The sequence below is a fragment of the Eschrichtius robustus genome, chromosome 1 (assembly GCF_028021215.1).
Source record: "Eschrichtius robustus isolate mEscRob2 chromosome 1, mEscRob2.pri, whole genome shotgun sequence".
NCBI lineage: Eukaryota > Metazoa > Chordata > Mammalia > Artiodactyla > Eschrichtiidae > Eschrichtius > Eschrichtius robustus.
In genome coordinates this window covers 189,421,341-189,440,537 of record NC_090824.1, presented here as the reverse complement: position 1 = coordinate 189,440,537, position 19,197 = coordinate 189,421,341, and the positions used below count along the sequence as shown (strand labels likewise).

Sequence of the window (19,197 nt, the reverse complement as noted above, 5' to 3'; positions counted from 1 at the left end):
CACCTACCCTCACCACACAACCTCATCTGTACAAATAATGACACCATCAAGGTGTTTCTCCAACAAAAATGACACTATGCTAGCCAGCTACTCCTGTTCGGTAATGAGAACTGTCCTGCTAATTCCTCAGCCAAATGAAGGCACGTATTCCTTCAACAATCGTGCTTCTCCGTGTGTGTTCTGAGGTCACCATTGCACCTCGCCGACATGCTCCATGGAGGAGAGGCTCAAGTTTACGTGCCATCTGCGAGAGTTGAATACCGATAACGGGTTTAAAATATATCTTTCACAACCGAGTTTCTTTATGGAATCTATGCTCATGTATAAAATTTCCTCATCTATAACCTCTTAATCCACTAAATCCGGTTTCCAACTCCATCATTCACTGCACTGGCCCTTTAGAAGGTGGCCAGTGGTCAGCTGTCAACCCAACAGATGCTGGGTTGCCATGATGGCACCCTGATGTGATGCTGGGCTTTGTCACTCCTTTCCTTCTCAGTAACTGAAACTTTCCTTTCCTTCGTCTTCTTCCCTCTCCACAGCCCATCTTGGTCAGCCTCTTTCCTAATTTCTTCCTCGGCCAACCTTCTGAATCCTGGCCTGCTTCTTCTCTTACTGGACATGACTTCAAGGGAGGTCACTTCCACGACACCACCCACCAAGGTCCTCCACATCTTTGCCTCCAGCACACGATTCTCTTTACATCCCCATCCCCATACCTTCATGTTGCTACAGGACTTTTCCACAAGCAGGTTGAATTCATTATTTCTACTCATTTCCCCCAAATCTCTTTTGAACTCATTTTAGCCAATGGCACTATTATTCACTCAAGTATTTAAACCAGAAACCTGGAAGTCATTCTCAGCATCCACTTCCTAGTTGTGTGACCTTGGGCAACTGACTTAACCTCTCTCTCTCTCTCCCCCTCAGTTTCTTCATCTGTAAAATGGGTGTAAGGGTGATTGTGCAGGATGATGGAATTAACACATATAAACTGCTCCACCCGGTGTCTGGCACAGAAGGACCCCACTGTGGTTGGCTGTGATTACTATTTTTTTAATTTTTAAAAAAATTTATTTATTTTTGCCTGTGTTGGGTCTTCGTTGCTGCACGTGGGCTTTCTCTAGTTGCGGTGAGCAGGGGCTACTCTTCCTTGCGGTGCACGGGCTTCTCATTACGGTGGCTTCTCTCGTTGCGGGGCACGGTCTCTAGGCACGTGGGCTTCAGTAGTTGTGGCATGCAGGCTCAGTAGTTGTGGCTCGTGGGCTCTAGAGCGCAGGCTCAGTAGTTGTGGCGCACGGGCTTAGTTGCTCCGTGGCATGTGGGATCTTCCCAGACCAGGGCTCGAACCCGTGTCCCCTGCACTGGCAGGTGGATTCTTAGCCACTGTGCCACCAGGGAAGCCCTGGCTGTGATTATTTCTCTAAGCAGAGTGAGGGGGAGGAGCCCCTGCTGGCCTCCTCTCCCCACCTGGAGTGGCAGCAGGTGGCAGTGGTGGCAGGCTGAGAGCTATAGGCAGGTGCCCCAGAATCTAGGGATGGAGCTGGATCTGGTGGGTGGGGACCCCGAGTGGTAAATGAGTTCCGCTTCAGATTAGTCACGGGACCTGGGACCCGCTCTCTGAACCCACATGTGGGGTGGTCACATGCTACTCTAGGGAGGAGAGTCAGCAAGCAGTTTATCCTCAGAGCCTCCCTTCCCTGCACCTCACCCTCTCCAGGCAACGGCCTCTTCTTCCTCCTACCAAGTCCGCTCTTAGGTAATTTACTTCAGTCAGGTATATCTTAATACAAATCTTACTAAGTACACATTTGATGGGAATTTAGTGGGTTTGGGGTTGGCCAGACTGGCTGCGAATCTTACTAGCTCCACAGCTAACATCTTCTTTACAGGGCTATGTGTTTAAATGATACAATACACTATAAAACACATGCGATGACTGTGAAATGGGAAGTTCCTTCTGTTCGCTTATACCCACGGTAAACCAAATATTCCTAAAGTAACAGGAAGTCTGGGTTTCCCTTTTTCATGTACCCTTGGCCAAATGAGCTTCCTTGACTTACTACATAATTCCGTGTACTTGTCTACAGAACAGGGATAATACTTCTCGTCGCTAACTTCCTAGGATTCTGGAAGAATATATTTTGCACATCGTACAAGGCTGCTATGGCAACGAAAGCCCTGTGGACCACATGTAGCCCTGACAGATTAGAATGAGAAAGACCAACCTCAGCAGAGACGCAGGGGAGCAAACCCACATGTGTGTTGCCAGTGGCATCGAAAATTGGCCCAGCCTTTCAGAAAACTGGCAGTGTGTCACCAGTACTACTCAGCTGTTTGTCCCTTTGGATTTATTAATTCCACTTTGGGAAATGCATCCCAAAGAAATTACACCTGCTCCTTCCCCCATGCTTCAAAAAAGACATTTGCAAACTTTTTCAAAACGAGGAAATGAAGCAACCTACATTTCTTTAAAGGGACTGGGGCACCTTAACACAAAAGGATGAGATATCGTGACAGGTTGCGGGAGCATGTTGATGCGTGTCATGTGTGTATGGATGTGTGTTCAGTGTCCTCATCTGGAACATGGGAATCATGAGTGTACCGATCCCATGAGGCTGCATCAGGGGGTAACGAGTTCAGGTTAGAAAAGCACTTAGAACAGTGCCTGGTACATAGGAGACTTCACTAAATGCTTCCTAGTATTACTATTATTATTTTACCAAAAGGGAAAAGGAATAAAGAAGAATACAAAACAGCATGTACATATCGATTAGAACAATGGTATTGGATATGAATCATTTCTAGAATAGAATCCAGAGGAGTAAAATGTTTTAGTGTTTGGTGGCTTCTCCCCCTCCCAACCCCCCAACTTTATAATTGACATGTAACACTGTACAACTTTAAGGCGTACAATGTGTTGATTTGATACACTTACATATTGCCATACGATTATTACCTAACTTGCCCATCCTGTCACATAATTACCATGTCTTTCTTGGGGTGAGAACACTTAAGATCTATTCTCTTGGCAACTTTCAAGTACATAGTTCAACACTGTTATCTACAATCACCATGCTGTACCTTAGAACTTATTCATCTTCTAACTGGAAGTTGGTACTTTTTGACCAACATCTCCCATGTCCCCCACCCCTGGCAACCACCCTTCTGCTGTTTCTACAAGTTCAGTAAGTGCCTTTTTTTCTCTAGGTTCATAATAGATCAGAAAATAGATGAATAAATATCTCCAAAGCAAACTGGCAGTTGCTATGAAGACAAGCTCAGCAATTTCCATGCAACAATTCTCCGGCTGCCACCAAGGTCACTGACTGATTTCTAAGTAAGCCAACCAATCCCATGAGGACTGGGAATGCTGGAAGAGCAGCCCTGCTGGCTTTACGGCTGAAGGGCCTGAACGTGGCTAGCGCGGAACCAGGACCGATAGACGTCTCAACTTAAGTCCCCAGTTCTGTCCATTCTACCATGTGGCACTACGCTCTGTGGCTTCCTCCAAATTAGGGGTTTCGCCCAACTTGCCACGTGCTTACTGAGTAATTCAGTAGCCAAGCATGTCCCTGGTGACGATTTCTATTTCTAACCCAAGGGAAGGGAAGACCTCATATTCTTGAGAGAGGCCCACCTGGAGTCTGCAGGATACGATGGACATCAAACATACCTGGATACTAGCAAAGCGCACAGGGACAGAAACTGGGGCCTCTTTGAGGGGCGCTGGCATTTGAAAGCAGGCCCTGGTCCAAGCATGCCTTCTTCTCCTGCCTCGACCCATGGGGCTCCCTATCAGCGCGTGCCCCCTTCTCATCCGGTCACATCCTGCAGCTGGGCTGAGGCCGTTCCCCAGGGTAGAACCTCCCACTGCCTTCCCTTTGCACTTAGGATAGTATCTAAATTCCTCACCATAGCATCTGTACCTGCTTTGCTCTCTCCTTGAATGGCTCTTTCCTTCTGTCCTCATCCTTTTGGCCTCAGTTTGTTTTACTTCCTCAGGGAAATGGCCTTGGTTGAGGCCAGCTCTGTTGGGTAAACATTCATCCTGCACTTTTTCGTAACACACAGCACACATATATAATGACCTGTCCCACATCCATTTTCTGCATCGGATTAGGGAGTAGGCAGCCCTGCCCTAGTGATGCCCACGGTCCTGGTCCAGTGTCAGGCATAGAAGTATCTGTTGGATATATGGCCTCATAAATGAATAAATGAACGAGGAAGTGAATAAATGAATGAAGACTGAAGGGAGAGGACTAAAGACCCCCCCTGCAAATTAATGACTCATCTGGAATTTCAGCATTAAGCAGGGAAGGGGTGGTGTAGGGAGTTACCCCAGGAGCCTCTGAAGTTGCACCAAATAGGTGACTTGGGGAGAGGTTAATACGTCTGGAAGCAAACCAGGCTCATCAAAGGCAGCCTCCAGGCCTCCTGCAGGTCTGGAGAACACTCACCTGCACCATCTGTGTGGTTCTTATTGGCTGTGGTTTTCATCATTTTCTCGCTGAAGAAAAGAAAAAGAGAGTCAGCGATACAGTTTCCCAAATGCGTTTCCCCCCTTCCATTCACTATTCTAAGCAATCAGCAGCAGCTAGTGAGGGTATTAAGCAATGAAGGTATTTCAGCATCAGCACCACTATTGGCCGGGATGGAAAAGGCTTCCCAGGTGTGCAGCTGAGGCACGCTCATGGCTCTCAGATGACGGAGGATGTGGATACATGTGGATGGTGGCGCAGGCACTGCACAGCGGTCCATGAAGCCACATGCACTGGGAAGCCCATTTACCCTTCTTGGGCCAAAGAATTACCAGAAATAGACAAGCAAACAAACAAACCATGATTCATAGAGATGTGGGTATTTTCAGCCTTGAAATGATTACAAGAAAACGATTGGAATGAATGAATGATCTTAATCATTAAAGAGAAACAGATTGAATTACTTTGAATTGGCTTGCTTTCTTTTTTTTTTTTTTTTACCTAGATGCATCTTTGCTACTACTTGTAAGGGGCCCTTTAAAAAGCGCAGACTGAACAAGGCCAGTTAAACTGGCAATCTGTTTCTCCATGGCTTGCATCCTCTCTCTGTAAAACAAGAGAATTGTTTGTTAAAGCTCATGTTGACTTTCAGACTGGTTTGTCTAGGTGAATGATCATCTGAGGGTAACAGAAGTTCCACTTAGCAGGCCTCCAAAGTTCACCCCAACCTGGCTTGGGGAAGCTAACGAGCCGCAAATTCCCACTGAGCTCAAGATTTGATGGTCAGAGTTTAGTATTAACCCGATGACCTTACTGAAAAGACACTGGACAGACCAGCAGAGGCCTCATGGAAAACGGAAAAGCTTGGAAACAATTCTCTTTGTGCATCTTTGTGTTTTTGAGCCTTTCTGCCCTTCTTTTACTATTTGACCTCTGCACCAGCGGGGCCCTAGGCCACTTCTGAGCTGTGCTTCTCCCCGCAGCTGGGAGGCTGCTGACTGATTTTGGTGTAAATGATGGAGATGTTCGCTGTGTGTTTGGAGTAAAACTTGTTGTAAAGCCCAAGAGCAACACAAAGCGAATGTCTCTTACGAACATGGAAAAGTGTGCTTGAAATCAATGTTTCCTTGAGGGTAGAGGGTCCTCAAATCAATGTCATAGGAACCTGGGGGCTTTTACAGGATCAAGCAGCAAAACAAATACCCCTAACAACTTGGTTATCTCAAGATCTGAATAAAAACTCTTCCCAATTTTGATATTATGCCACAGATACTACACCTCTCTGTTCAGGGCTCTCCAGTGCTATGCACAATTCATGTAGCTTTTGAAACTGGCTCACATTTCTGTACGTCAGACAATGGCAGTGCCATGGAACTATTACCAGTATTCCCAACACATTATCAAATCACCACCACAGAGTGACCTCTGCTAAGGACAGCAATCACACACGCAATGGCATGTGAATTCAGTTATACCTACTTGGTAGTTCAAGACAATAAAAGAGAGAAGGGAGAAGAGTCAGAACAGTGTGGACACCTGGACTACCATCGTATCCCATCAGCAAGTGTCTAGTCCCAGCCTGAGACAGAAAAGGGACCCCATTCTTCACTGGGGGTCTCAGTCCCACGGGCCTCTTGTAGTATGAGCAATGGTGATGATTCCTGGGCTACAAACAGCACTTTCAGACACTGGGGCTTTTAAATACAAGCCAACTACTTTATCTGGTACCCAACAGAAAAAGTCATGGTGGCCTGTTCTTTCACTAGAACAAAATAACTGGTTATGCTGGACTTCACGAGAGATGCTGTATCTGTATCCTGAACTTCATGGCAATCAAGAGGATTTTCAAGGGTAATTTTGTTCATACACAACTTTTTGGTCTTGCGTTTTGCCTTTGGAATATAACTCTTAGTGCCGTAAAAAAAAACATTGAGATTCATTTCACAATTGCAAGCTTCTGACTTCAGAATTCCATGCATTTTCTTTAGTTTAAAATGGATGGCTGTGTCACAATATTGGGTTTTTTGGATGTAAGTCGTGCAGTCTGGAGAGTTAATGGTTGTCAACCCACTGGGGGGAAAATTTAAGTATTAATAGTATGAGCTCTTTGTTCTAATAGTGTGGAAAGAAGAAATCTCAAACAGTGAGAAGAGATATGCATCTACCCGGAGTGACTTTCCAAGTGTTTCCAGGCATAGCTGTGAACGCTAAACCTCTGAGCTGCAGAGCATTTTCAGTTATACGTGTATTCTTGGCGGCCTGTCTGCCATTAAGCAGTGCATTGCCAAAGAGAAAAATAAGAAATTCCACTCAAGAAAGCAGGTTAGTAAATACCCATTGGAGATCCCAAGTTTATCAGACCCAAGTTGCATGGCACCTTGGAAACGATGGGGTGGTGGCTGGTCTCCACGGGTCGGGGAAACAGACTCACACAAATGAGCTCTCGGGAAATGGACCACTTCTGGGGGGACCTGCTGAGTTCCAGCTAGAAGTTGTCCAGAACCCCCATTCTTCCCACAGTAATGCTGGAAGCCAAACTCAAGGCCCTAAGAGCGGCGGAGAGCTACCCCGAGATGTACGAGTTTACTGCTCTTATTCAATCCTAGGCAAATGCAAAGGATTTCATTTCTTTTAAAATGGCAGGACATTCTTAGGGTCTAGACAGCTTTGGTTAGGAAGAGGCTTAATGGGTTCTGTGAAGCTGTAGTGCAGGATACGAAGGTGTGGAGACAGACTAACTACACTCAAGAGACAATAATATTAAGAGATGTAAACAGTAGGTAAGTCCACAGATGCAGAGAATAAGCAAGAGTGTGGTGGGAGAGGAACGGCAGATGGATTCCAATGCTGGCCTAGGCACGGTCCTGATTAGGGCTAAATCAGTGTACTCTCTGGTCCCTCTCTGGTCACCAGCTTTCATTAACTGGTCTAACAAAGGAGGGCAGCAGCATTAAAAACTGAAACAAAGCACCAGAATCATTCCAGATTCAAGACATTGACCGTCAACAGATTCATCACCATGGTGAGAACTGCCGAATGGTTCAGCACAGGTGGGTCCTCTCAGAGGGGTGTCCACAGGGCTTCGTACATGCCTTTGGCATCCTCCTTGGCTCGGTAGGTACTTGGCTTCTCACCCATCTTCCCCTAGACAACGGTTTTAGGATGCAGAGAAAGAAAACCCCCAAATGGCACCCCACTCTCCTGACTCCCCAGGGATGATGTTGACGTAGGATGAGGGTCTGGATGCTGTGGAGCAAAAGCCCTGCGTCTAGTCCGGATACACACACTTGTTCTCCTTCTCGTATCTGTGCGTCTAGTCCGGATACACACGCGCTCGTTCTCCTTCTCGTATCTGTGCGTCTAGTCCGGATACACACGCGCTCGTTCTCCTTCTCGTATCTGTGCGTCTAGTCCGGATACACACGCGCTCGTTCTCCTTCTCGTATCTGTGCGTCTAGTCCGGATACACACGCGCTCGTTCTCCTTCTCGTATCTGTGCGTCTAGTCCGGATACACACGCGCTCGTTCTCCTTCTCGTATCTGTGCGTCTAGTCCGGATACACACGCGCTCGTTCTCCTTCTCGTATCTGTGCGTCTAGTCCGGATACACACGCGCTCGTTCTCCTTCTCGTATCTGTGCGTCTAGTCCGGATACACACGCGCTCGTTCTCCTTCTCGTATCTGTGCGTCTAGTCCGGATACACACGCGCTCGTTCTCCTTCTCGTATCTGTGCGTCTAGTCCGGATACACACGCGCTCGTTCTCCTTCTCGTATCTGTGCGTCTAGTCCGGATACACACGCGCTCGTTCTCCTTCTCGTATCTGTGCGTCTAGTCCGGATACACACGCGCTCGTTCTCCTTCTCGTATCTGTGCGTCTAGTCCGGACACACACGCACTCGTTCTCCTTTTTGTATCTGTGCGTCTAGTCCGGATATACACACACTTGTTCTCCTTTTTGTATCTGTGAGGACAGGACTGGATGCTCCTTGGGTGGCCTCCTCCAGGCTATGTCACCAGTGGGGTCACCAGGAAGGAGACATGATCTGTCAGAACCTTGAGAGTTCAGTACACTTGAGCTTGACGGTCAAGGGAGAGCGATTCTCTCCCCCTGCTCAGGAAACAGTGCATGCCCCAGGCGCCGTGCACACGGATTGCACATGCGTGTTCCACCGTCTCGGCCAAATCCACTTCACAAAAATATAATTCTTTTGACACATGGTAATGAGAAAACTTTTTCCCTCCTGTTTAATCATCAAAGTGTTTCTGGTTTCAGGATTCATTTGAGGGAGATTACCTGATTTATAAATTCATAAATAAGATTGTCTTTCCATTTCATGGTTGGTAATCTGGAAACAATTTTATGGTTTAACTAAATTTCAGCAACTGGAAACTTAGGCAGACTTCTATGATGAAATGTTATGAAGTATGTTTTAATGGGAAAGGGGAAAAGAGAGAAATGCAGTGGAAGAGAAATTAAAACGACCCTGTCATTTTATTGCAGTGGCAATTTTGTACGATAATCACCAGAATACTAAAGATGCTCAAGTTAATTCTTGCCAGTATCGCTTGGTTTAAGGTATTCCAGGGCAGGTATAATTACTACTGTTGAAAAGACGGTTTAAAAGTGATTTCATAAACCATTTTATATCATTCCATAAACCATATTTATGTGATTAGTATGTATGGTTAACTAGTCATTTAGTGTCATAAGTCAGGCTGGCTGAATGAATTTTCTCAGGGTCCAAGCATAATATTAATAAAAAATTCAAATCCAATCCAGAGAAGGTGCTGATCCAAGTATTAAATTCCTGTTGCTACAACCAGCTTTCCTGCAAGCCTCATGTCTGCCTGTGAAGATGAAGCAAAACCCAGACTGCTTGTGGTCTGCTCTCTGTCTGCAGAGTCCAGGGAAGGAAAAAAAAAATCTGCATTTGGGGAGATATTTTTAGCCAGTGAGTCCATTCATACGACTTTTTAAGTTTTCACTGTCAATGTTTTTTGACTGGGGACTTGTCTTTGGACTGACTGAGGCCTCCTTAAGCCTGAATTAAGTCTTTATCATTGTGTACCTAGGTAAATTAATGGCTGTTAAAAAACAAGTAGTATAAGAATGGAATTCCCCTATAATAAACCCCTAAGGAAATGTTGTTAAATATCCAAAAGTGCTGGGAGCTGGCTGACACCAGCCAACCAAGCTGATGTGATAAGGTCCCAAGTCCGCATTCACCTTGGTAACCAGTTACTAACTTTGGAACGTAGTGTACAGGATAGTCAGTAACAACTGTAGTAACCAGGGCTGGCTTTCTGAGAGTACTTGCTAGGTGGTCCATCATTCCCTTCTAGTTCTAATATTTTGTAATTATTTTTCTGGTTCCTGCTCATTCCCTGTCACCTCTCTCCCCTTCAGAAAGTGATAAATGGTCAGTGAGTCATCAACAAACATTTCTGAGCACTTAATATGTGCTAGGCACCATGTGAGCTGCTGTGGACATGGCAAGTATCATCATCCTTAAGCAATGCCTGCCTTTCACAAAGTCAATTTTTTTTCTAGGAGCAATCTAAGTGACTTAAAACCCTTTCGTCTTGGCAGTGCTGAAGGCATTTTTCCCAGAACTTGAACAGTGAACAGGTTTAAAGCTAGGCCATGCCCTTGTTTGTTCATGCCCCGATTCTTTGCTATGAGGGAAAAAAATCCAGAGTAATTGAAGACAGTGTTTTTGGATGAGTTCACAGAGTACTGGAATTCAAATGATCTGAATTTGTGCTAAAGCTTTAAAGAGGATTCTGAGCCATGAGCTTCCTATTTCTGCCCGAAGTTAACCTACTGGTGAAAGAGCTGATAACTAAAGACATTCTTCTAAAAGTGCCCAATAAATTTAACTTCTCATGGAAACATCTAGATTTATTGAGGAGATATTGACAGAGTTAGTGGTAACTGCAATGGGGCTGCAATGACATGTACCTCTAAATATTTCGTAGGCAACAGTACTGCCTGGGTACCACCGCACGCTCCTTAGGGATAACAGCCGCGTCTTGCACCTTTTCTTGCATCCTCAGTCCTTAGAGGAGGACGGGGCACACAGAGGCTCAGGAAGAAATATCATCTGTAACCCTGACCTTGAAGGCTGCTATCTCTCCCCCTGCCCTCTGCTCATGGAGAAAGGAGACTAGGGCTGTTCTATCTTCCCTTTGCCACTTCAATCCATCATCTGTCCAAACTCTCACCATCTCCCCTGCTTCTGAGTTCTGAATTACTCATCCTTAAGTTCCCTACCACATCCAGGAAATTCCCTCACATCCTTGGATGACCTCAGCACAGGAAGCTGGCCTCCTGGCTGCCACACCCCAGGCCATGACCTTTTATAACTTCAACATCCACACCAATAACCCTTTCAGAAATTAGGCACTAAGATCCCCAAACTCTTCTTCAGACATTCTCTGACCTTAAATTCTTACTTGGTACAGTTTTACGTTCTAGATCTGAAACTCCAAAGTCCCCTTTAAGAATAGCAATCTTTGGTTGTCTTCTGTTCCCTTATTCACACAAACCAGCTCTTTGCCTGCATGCTGGCCTTACCTCCTTCACTGCCAGCCATCAATACTGTGTGGGAATTCCTTTTAATTTTCCTGCTCCTTACCTGGTGGACCCCCTCACATACTCTCCACTGTCCTGACCTCCTTCTCAGCCTTGCTGTCCCTCTGCTGGTATGACTTTGCCCCTGAATGACTGAGGAGCAGAACAGATAAGAAGAAATTGACTGGTGTGGTGGCAGTGAGGTCGAGAGCAAGGGCTGGAGTCTGGGCATCTTCGGATACAGCTCTGAGAGCATCCTCTGCTGTCTGGTGTGGAATGTGAGAGACAGCGTCAGTAAGACACCAAGGCCTTTGGCCCAAGTAATGGATGAAAGAAGTAGTCATACCCGAGATGGGAAGACAGGAGTTCGTTTTTGGACATGCTGAGTTGACCAACAGACATTCAAGGGGACATACAAATTAGCACTCATAAATCACTGCATGCCTCTGAGTCTCAGTTTCCTCAACCATCAAACTAGGATAACAACTGCCTTAGCTGTCCCACAGGGCTGTCCTCCTACAGTGACATGGGGAAGGAGGGCAAAGGAGAAAATACATGCGCAAGCACATTATAACAGGCAAAACCTTATGGATACGTAAGGCTTCCTTTTATCCCTTCAAGTTCATTCATTCAGCAACGATTTTTCTGGCATCAACTATGCCAGGCACAATTCTAACTGCTGGGGAATTAGTGGTGAATAAAACAAAGGGCTTGGTGGAGTCAAGGTGGTGGAGTGGGAGGACACAGAGTCCACGTTTCCCCACAACTAGGGCACCTACCAGATGCTGCTGGGGGACCTCGACATTCAAGGAGACGGGAGGAAGCCCCGAGCAACTGGGTAGGACATGGGGGGGATTGAGGGGGGAGGAAAAGTGGAGGCCAGATGGGACCAGTGCCCCTGAGGGGTGGTTGGGAGAGGGGAGGGGTTCCCACACCTGGAGGGACCCTTGGGGGCTCGGAGGATCAGGGGAGAGTGCGGCTAGCATTTCTCCTGCCCAATCAGGCCCCGGGAAGCCTGCTGGGTCCCGGGCTGGGTTCTCTGCCTTCTGGGGCCCCCGCCGGCCATGCTGGTCCTAGGGGCGTAGGGAGGGGGAGAAGAGGAGGAGAGGCAGACAGGGAGGGGCCCTCCAGGATCGGAGGATCAGGGGAGATGCAGCTAGTTTCCCCCACCCACTTGGGCCCTGGGAAGCCTGCTGGGCTTCCGGGCCTGGTCCCCTGCCTTTCAGGGCCCCCTCCAGCTGCGTGGGTCATAAGGGCGGGGGGGGGGGGCGGGCAGTGAGAAGAGGAGAGACGAACAGGGAAGGAGCCTCTGGAATCAGAGGAAGGGGGGAACGCACCTAGTGTTTCCCCTGCGCACTCGGGCCCAGAAAGCCTGCTGGGGTCCTGGGCCTGCTCCTCTGCCCTCTGAGGCCAGAAGCGCTCCTGGGCCCCTCCAGCCTTGCTGAGGCTAAGTCCCACCCCCCACCCCACCAGGGCCTTTCCCATCCAAACGCGGTTCTAAACCTAGACCCCGCCCTGGCCTAAACACTGCTGCTGCCAAAGCCCCGCCCCCCACAGCCAAGGCCTTTTCCAGCTGTTTGTTTGTTTGTTTGTTTGTTTGTTTTTTGGCTATTGTGGTTCTGTTTTACCTTCTGGATGTTGTTTCATCTATATTTTAATTTTGTCTAACATATATGTTAGTTTTCTCATCTTATTTATTACTCTTTGTAATTGTTCTGCTCCTTTTTTTTTTTTGCCACCCTGCGCAGCTTGCAGGATCTTGGTTCACAAGCTGGGGTGCGGGCCTGAGCTCCTGTGGTGGGAGCTCTGAGTCAGGACCACTGGACTAACAAAGAACCTCAGACCCCCGGGAATATTCATCAGAGTGAGATCTCCCGTAGGTCCTCATCTCAGCACCAAGACCCGGCTCTACCCAAAAGCCTACAAACTCCAGTGCGGGAAGCCTCAGGCCAAACAACCAGGAAGACAGGAACACAATCCCACCCATTAAAAAAAAAAAAAAAAGATTGAGATCACAAAAAAATATGTTACAGATGAAGGAGCAAGGTGAAAACCTACAAGACCAAATAAATGAAGAGGAAATAGGCAACCTACCTGAAAAAGAATTCAAAGTAATGATAGTAAAGATGATCCGGAATCTTGGAAAAAGATGGAGGCACGGATTGAGAAAATACAAGAAATGTTTGACAAAGATCTAGAAGAACTAAAGAACAAACAAACAGAGATGAACAATACAATAACTGAACTGAAAAATACACTAGAAGGAATCAATAACAGAATAACTGAGGTAGAAGAACGAATAAGTGAGCTGGAAGACAGAATGGTGGAAATAACTGCCAAGGAGCAGAATAAAGAAAAAAGAATGAAAAGAATTGAAGACAATCTCAGAGATCTCTGAGACAACACTAAATGTACCAACATTCGAATTATAGGGGTCCCGAAAGAAGAAGAGAAAAGGAAAGGGTCTGAGAAAATATTTGAAGAGATTATAGTTGAAAACTTCCCTAACGTGGGAAAGGGAATACCCACCCAAGTCCAGGAAGCACAGAGAGTCCCATACAGGATAAAACCAAGGAGAAACACTCCAAGAAACACGTTAATCAAACTAACAAAAATTAAATTCAAAGAAAAAATATTAAAAGCAGCAAGGGAAAAGCAAAAAATAACATACATGGGAATCCCCATAAGGTTATCAGCTGATTTTTCAGCAGAAACTCTGCAGGCCAGCAGGGAGTGGCAGGATATACTTAAAGCGATGAAAGAGAAAAACCTACAACCAAGATTACTCTACCTGGCAAGGATCTCATTCAGATGGAGAAATGAAAAGCTTTACATACAAGCAAAAGTTAAAGAGAATTCAGCACCACCAAACCAGCTTTACAACAAATGCTAAAGGAACTTCCCTAGGCAGGAACACAAGAGAAGAAAAGGACCCACAAAAACAAACCCAAAACAATTAAGAAAATGGTAATAGGAACATACATATCGAAAATTACCTTGCCTGTAAATGGATTAAATGCTCCAACCAAAAGACACAGACTGGCTGAATGGATATAAAAACAAGACCCATATGTATGCTGTCTATAAGAAATCCACTTCAGACCTAGGGACACATACAGACTGAAAGTGAGGGGATGGAAACAGATATTCCATGCAAATGGAAATCAAAAGAAAGCTGGAATAGCAATACTCGTATCAGATAAAATAGACTTTAAAATAAAGAATGTTAACAAGAGACAAGGAAGGACACTACATAATGATCAAGGGATCAATCCAAGAAGAAGATATAACAATTATAAATATATATGCACCCAACATAGGAGCACCTCAATACATAAGGCAAATGCTAACAGCTATAAAAGGGGAAATTGACAGTAACACAATAATAGTGGGGGACTTTAACACCCCACTTACACCAATGGACAGATCATCCAGACAGAAAATTAATAAAGAAACATAAGATTTAAATGACACAACAGACCAGACAGACTTAACTGATATTTATAGGACATTCCACCCGAAAGTGGCATAATACACTTTCGTCTCAAGTGCACACGGAACATTCTCCAGGACAGATCACATCTTGGGTCACAAAGCAAGCCATGGAAAATTTAAGAAAATTGAAAACATATCAAGCATCTTTTCTGACCATAACGCTGTGAGATGAGAAATCAATTACAGGGAAAAAACTGTAAAAAACACAAATACATGGAAGCTAAACAGTGAACTACTAAATAACCAAGAGATCACTGAAGAAATCAAAGAGGAAATAAAAACATACATAGACACAAATGACAATGAAAACAGGATGACCCAAAACCTACAGGGCACACAACAAAAGCAGTTCTAAGAGGGAAGTTTACAGCAATTCAATCTTACCTCAAGAAACAAGAAAAATCTCAAATAAACAATCTAACCTTACACCTAAAGCAACTATAGAAAAAAAGAACAAAGAAAACCCAAAGTCAGTAGAAGGAAAGATATCATAAAGATCAGAGCAGAAATAAATGAAATAGAAACGAAGAAAACAATACCAAGATCAATGAAACTAAGAGTTGGTTCTTTGAGAAGATAAACAAAATTGATTAACCTTTAGACAGACTCATCAAGAAAAAAAGGAAGAGGACGCAAATCAATAAAATTAGAAATGAAAACAGAGAAATCACAACTGACACTGCAGAAATACAAAGGACTATCAGAGACAACTACAAACAACTATATGTCAGTAAAATGGACAACCTTGAAGAAATGGAGAAATTCTTGGAAAGGTACAATTTTCCAAGACTGAACCAGGAAGAATTAGAAAATATAAACAGACCTATCACAAGTGATGAAATTGAAACTGAAATTAAAAATCTTTTTCAACAAAAAAAAGTCCAGGACCAGATGGCTTCATAGGCAAATTCTAGCAAACATTTAGAGAAGAGCTAACACCTATCCTTCTCAAACTCTTCCAAAAAATTTCAGAGGGAGGAACACTCCCAAATTCGTTCAACAAGGCCACCATCACCCTGATACCAAAACTAGACGAAGTTATCACACACACAAAAATTACAGACCAATGTCACTGATGAACATAGATGCAAAAATCCTCAACAAAATACTAGCAAACAGAATCCAACAACACATTAAAAGGATCATACACCATGATCAAGTGGGATTTATCCCAGGAATGCAAGGATTCTTCAATATATGCAAATCAATCAATGTGATACACCATATTAACAAATTAAGGAATAAAAACCACATGATCATCTCAACAGATGCAGAAAAAGCTTTTGACAAAATTCAACACCGATTTATGATAAAAAGTCTCCAGAAAATGGGCATAGAGGAAACCTACCTCAACATAAAGGCCATATATGACAAACCCACAGCAAACATCATTCTCAATGGTGAAAAACTGAAAGCATTTCCACTAAGATCAGGGACAAGACAAGGATGTCCATTCTCGCCACTCTTATTCAACACAGTTTTGGAAGTCCTAACCACGGCAATCAGAGAAGAAAAAGAAATAAAAGGAATCCAAATTGGAAAAGAAGAAGTAAAACTGTCACTATTTGCAGGTGACATGATACTATACATAGAAAATCCTAAGGATGCCACCAGAAAACCACTAGAGCTAATCAATGAATTTGGTAAGGTTGCAGGACACAAAATTAATGCATAGAAATCTCTTGTATTCCTATAACTAATGATGAGAAATCAGAAAGAGAAATTAAGGAAACAATCCCATTTACCACTGCAACAAAAAGAATAAAATACCTAGGAATAAAGCTACCTAAGGAGGCAAAAGACCTGTACTCAGAAAACTATAAAACACTGATGAAAGAAATCAAAGGTGACACAAACAGATGGAGAGGTATACCATGTTCTTGGATTGGAAGAATCAATATTGTGAAAATGACTCTACTACCCAAAGCAATCTACAGATTCAATGCAATCCCTATCAAATTACCAATGGCATTCTTCACATAATTAAAACAAAATATTTTACAATTTGTATGGAAACACAAAAGACCCTGAATAGTCAAAGCAATCTTAAGAAAAACAGAGCTGGGGGAATCAGGCTCCCCGACTTCAAACTATACTACAAAGCTATAGTAATCAAGACAATATGGTACTGGCACAAAAACAGAAATATAGAACAATGGAACAGGCTAGAAAGCCCAGAGATAAACCCAAGCACATATGGTCACCTAATTTATGACAAAGGAGCCAAGAACATACAATGGAGAAAAGACAGCCTCTTCCAATAAGTGGTGCTGGGAAAACTGGGCAGCTATATGTAAAAGAATGAAAATTAGGACACTCCCTAACACCATACACAAAAATAAACTTAAAATGGATTAAAGACCTAAATGTAAGACCGGACAGTATAAAACTCTCAGAGGAAAACAGGAAAAACACTCTTTGACATAAACCACAGCAAGATCTTTTTTGACCCACCTCCTAGAGTAATGAAAATAAAAACAAAAATAAACAAATGGAACCTAATTAAACTTAAAACCTTCTGCACTGCAAAGGAAACCATAAACAAGACGAAAAGACAACCCTCAGAATGGGAGAAAATATTTGTAAACAAAGCAGCAGACAAAGGATTAATCTCCAAAATATACAAATAGCTAGCTCATGGAGCTCAATATCAAAAAAAACAAACAACCCAATTAAAAAATGGGCAGAAAACCTAAATAGATATTTCACTAAAGAAGACATACAGATGGCCAAGAGGCACATGAAAAGACGCTCAACATCACTAAGTACTAGAGAAATGCAAATCAAAACTACAATGAGGTATCACCTCACACCAGTCAGAATGGCCATCAGCAAAAAATTTACAAACAATAAATGCTGGAGACAGTGTGGAGAAAAGGGAACCCTCTTGCACTGTTGGTGGGAATGTAAATTGATACAGCCATTATGGAGAACAATATGGAGGGTCCTTAAAAACCTAAAAATAGAATTATCATATGACCCAGCAATCCCACTACTGGGCATATACCCAGAGAAAACCGTAATTCAAGAAGACACATGCACCCGAATGTTCATTGCAGCACTATTTACAATAGCCAGGTCATGGAAGCAACCTAAATGCCCATCGACAGACGAATGGATAAAGAAGATGTGGCACACATATACAATGGAATATTACTCAGCCATAAAAAGGAACAAAATTGAGTCATTTGTTGAGACGTGGATGGATCTAGAGACTGTCATACAGAGTGAAGTAAGTCAGAAAGAGAAAAACAAGTATCGTATATTAACGCATGTATGTGGAACCTAGAAAAATGGTACAGATGAGCCGGTTTGCAGGGCAGAATTTGAGACACAGATGTAGAGAACGGACATATGGACACCAAGGGGGGAAAACTGTGGTGGGGTGGGGATGGTGGTGTGCTGAATTGGGCGATTGGGACTGACATGTATACACTGATGTGTATAAAAGTGATGACTAATAAGAACCTGCAGTATAAACAAACAAACAAAACAACTAATACTAAACTTTCATTGGGTTATTTGTATGGAAATATGTTAATATAAATGTTTCAGACATTACATGAAATTTCTAAAAATCTTATATGTTCTGGTATAATGTTATAAGTCATAATCCTAGTTATTACTTTAAAATGTATATCTCAGAAATAACTAATTTTCTTGTCAACTGCATTATTATGAACTTTCATCAAATCTTTAACCGTGGTCATTTTTAAGTCTTTTGTCACTTACAGACAGTTCTGGGTGTACTCTGATGCTTTTGTAAATATGTTCCTATAAAAGGGTTTCATCTTTAGGAAATTCATGGAAAAGACTCTGACAAGTACAGGTTTCTGGTAACTGACTGTACTGCTGAACTGAATGAATAAGCATTTTCAGAACTCTAATGAAAAACTGATGATCTCATAAAAGTGCTAACAAAAGATCAAGATGAAAAAAAAAATTAATTACATGGGACTGAGTGAACTGATGAGGATGAGTATAATTTTTGTGACTTTCTGTCTGAATTAAAAAAAAAAAAAAATCGCACAAGGACTCAGAGGCAAAGAATATACAAATCAATTTTCACTGCAAAGTAAAGGAGCTGTTACAGTGGAGGATTACTGGACTGAATGTCAATATTATGACATAGTATGAGTGTGTTTCATGTTTGGTAATTGCAATCATTGTTGCTTTTGTTGTGGTCATCCATGTACAATGCTTGGTGTCAGTCTATTTATCTCTTGTAAAAATAAAATACAGTGTGTGTGTGGAAAAAAAAGAGTTTATAATGACATTGGAAAATGCTAACAATTTGATATAAAAAAAAAAAAGAATTTAGCACTGTGCCTGGCACATGGTAGGTGCTTGACAAATAATATTATTATTTTACTACACAGATACTTGTAGCAGAGCTACAGATCTCCTGGATCTCAGCCCTGCTCTGCATTAAAAGTGAGTTATGAGAAAACATTGTTAAAGGGAGATTGCCAGAAGCTGCAGTGGTCTGTCAGAATATCTGGCATTTGAGAGGCAATACAGCAGGTGGGCAAGAGCAGAGAGTTGGGAGCCAGGAGGCTTGGGTGTGAATCTTGGCTAGGTCACTTAATAGTTGTAAGACCCTTGACAAGTTATTTAGCCTCTCTGTGCCACAGTTTCTTCGCCT

The 19,197-nt window shown here is 43.5% G+C and overlaps 1 protein-coding gene across 15 annotated transcripts in view; it reads right to left on the bottom strand.

Annotated features, from left to right (window-relative positions):
- KIAA1217 (KIAA1217 ortholog) overlaps window positions 1–19,197 on the bottom strand; it is a 500,420-nt gene that overhangs the window by 46,713 nt on the left and 434,510 nt on the right. For 14 of the 15 annotated variants that reach the window (XM_068561341.1, XM_068561335.1, XM_068561326.1 and 11 more), the window contains one exon: window positions 4,461–4,510. In XM_068561341.1, coding sequence (XP_068417442.1) covers window positions 4,461–4,510 — 50 coding nt within the window. Of the gene's footprint in view, window positions 1–4,460; window positions 4,511–4,982; window positions 5,088–19,197 lie in introns of all 15 variants that reach the window. The other variant, XM_068561412.1, reaches the window with a different exon arrangement.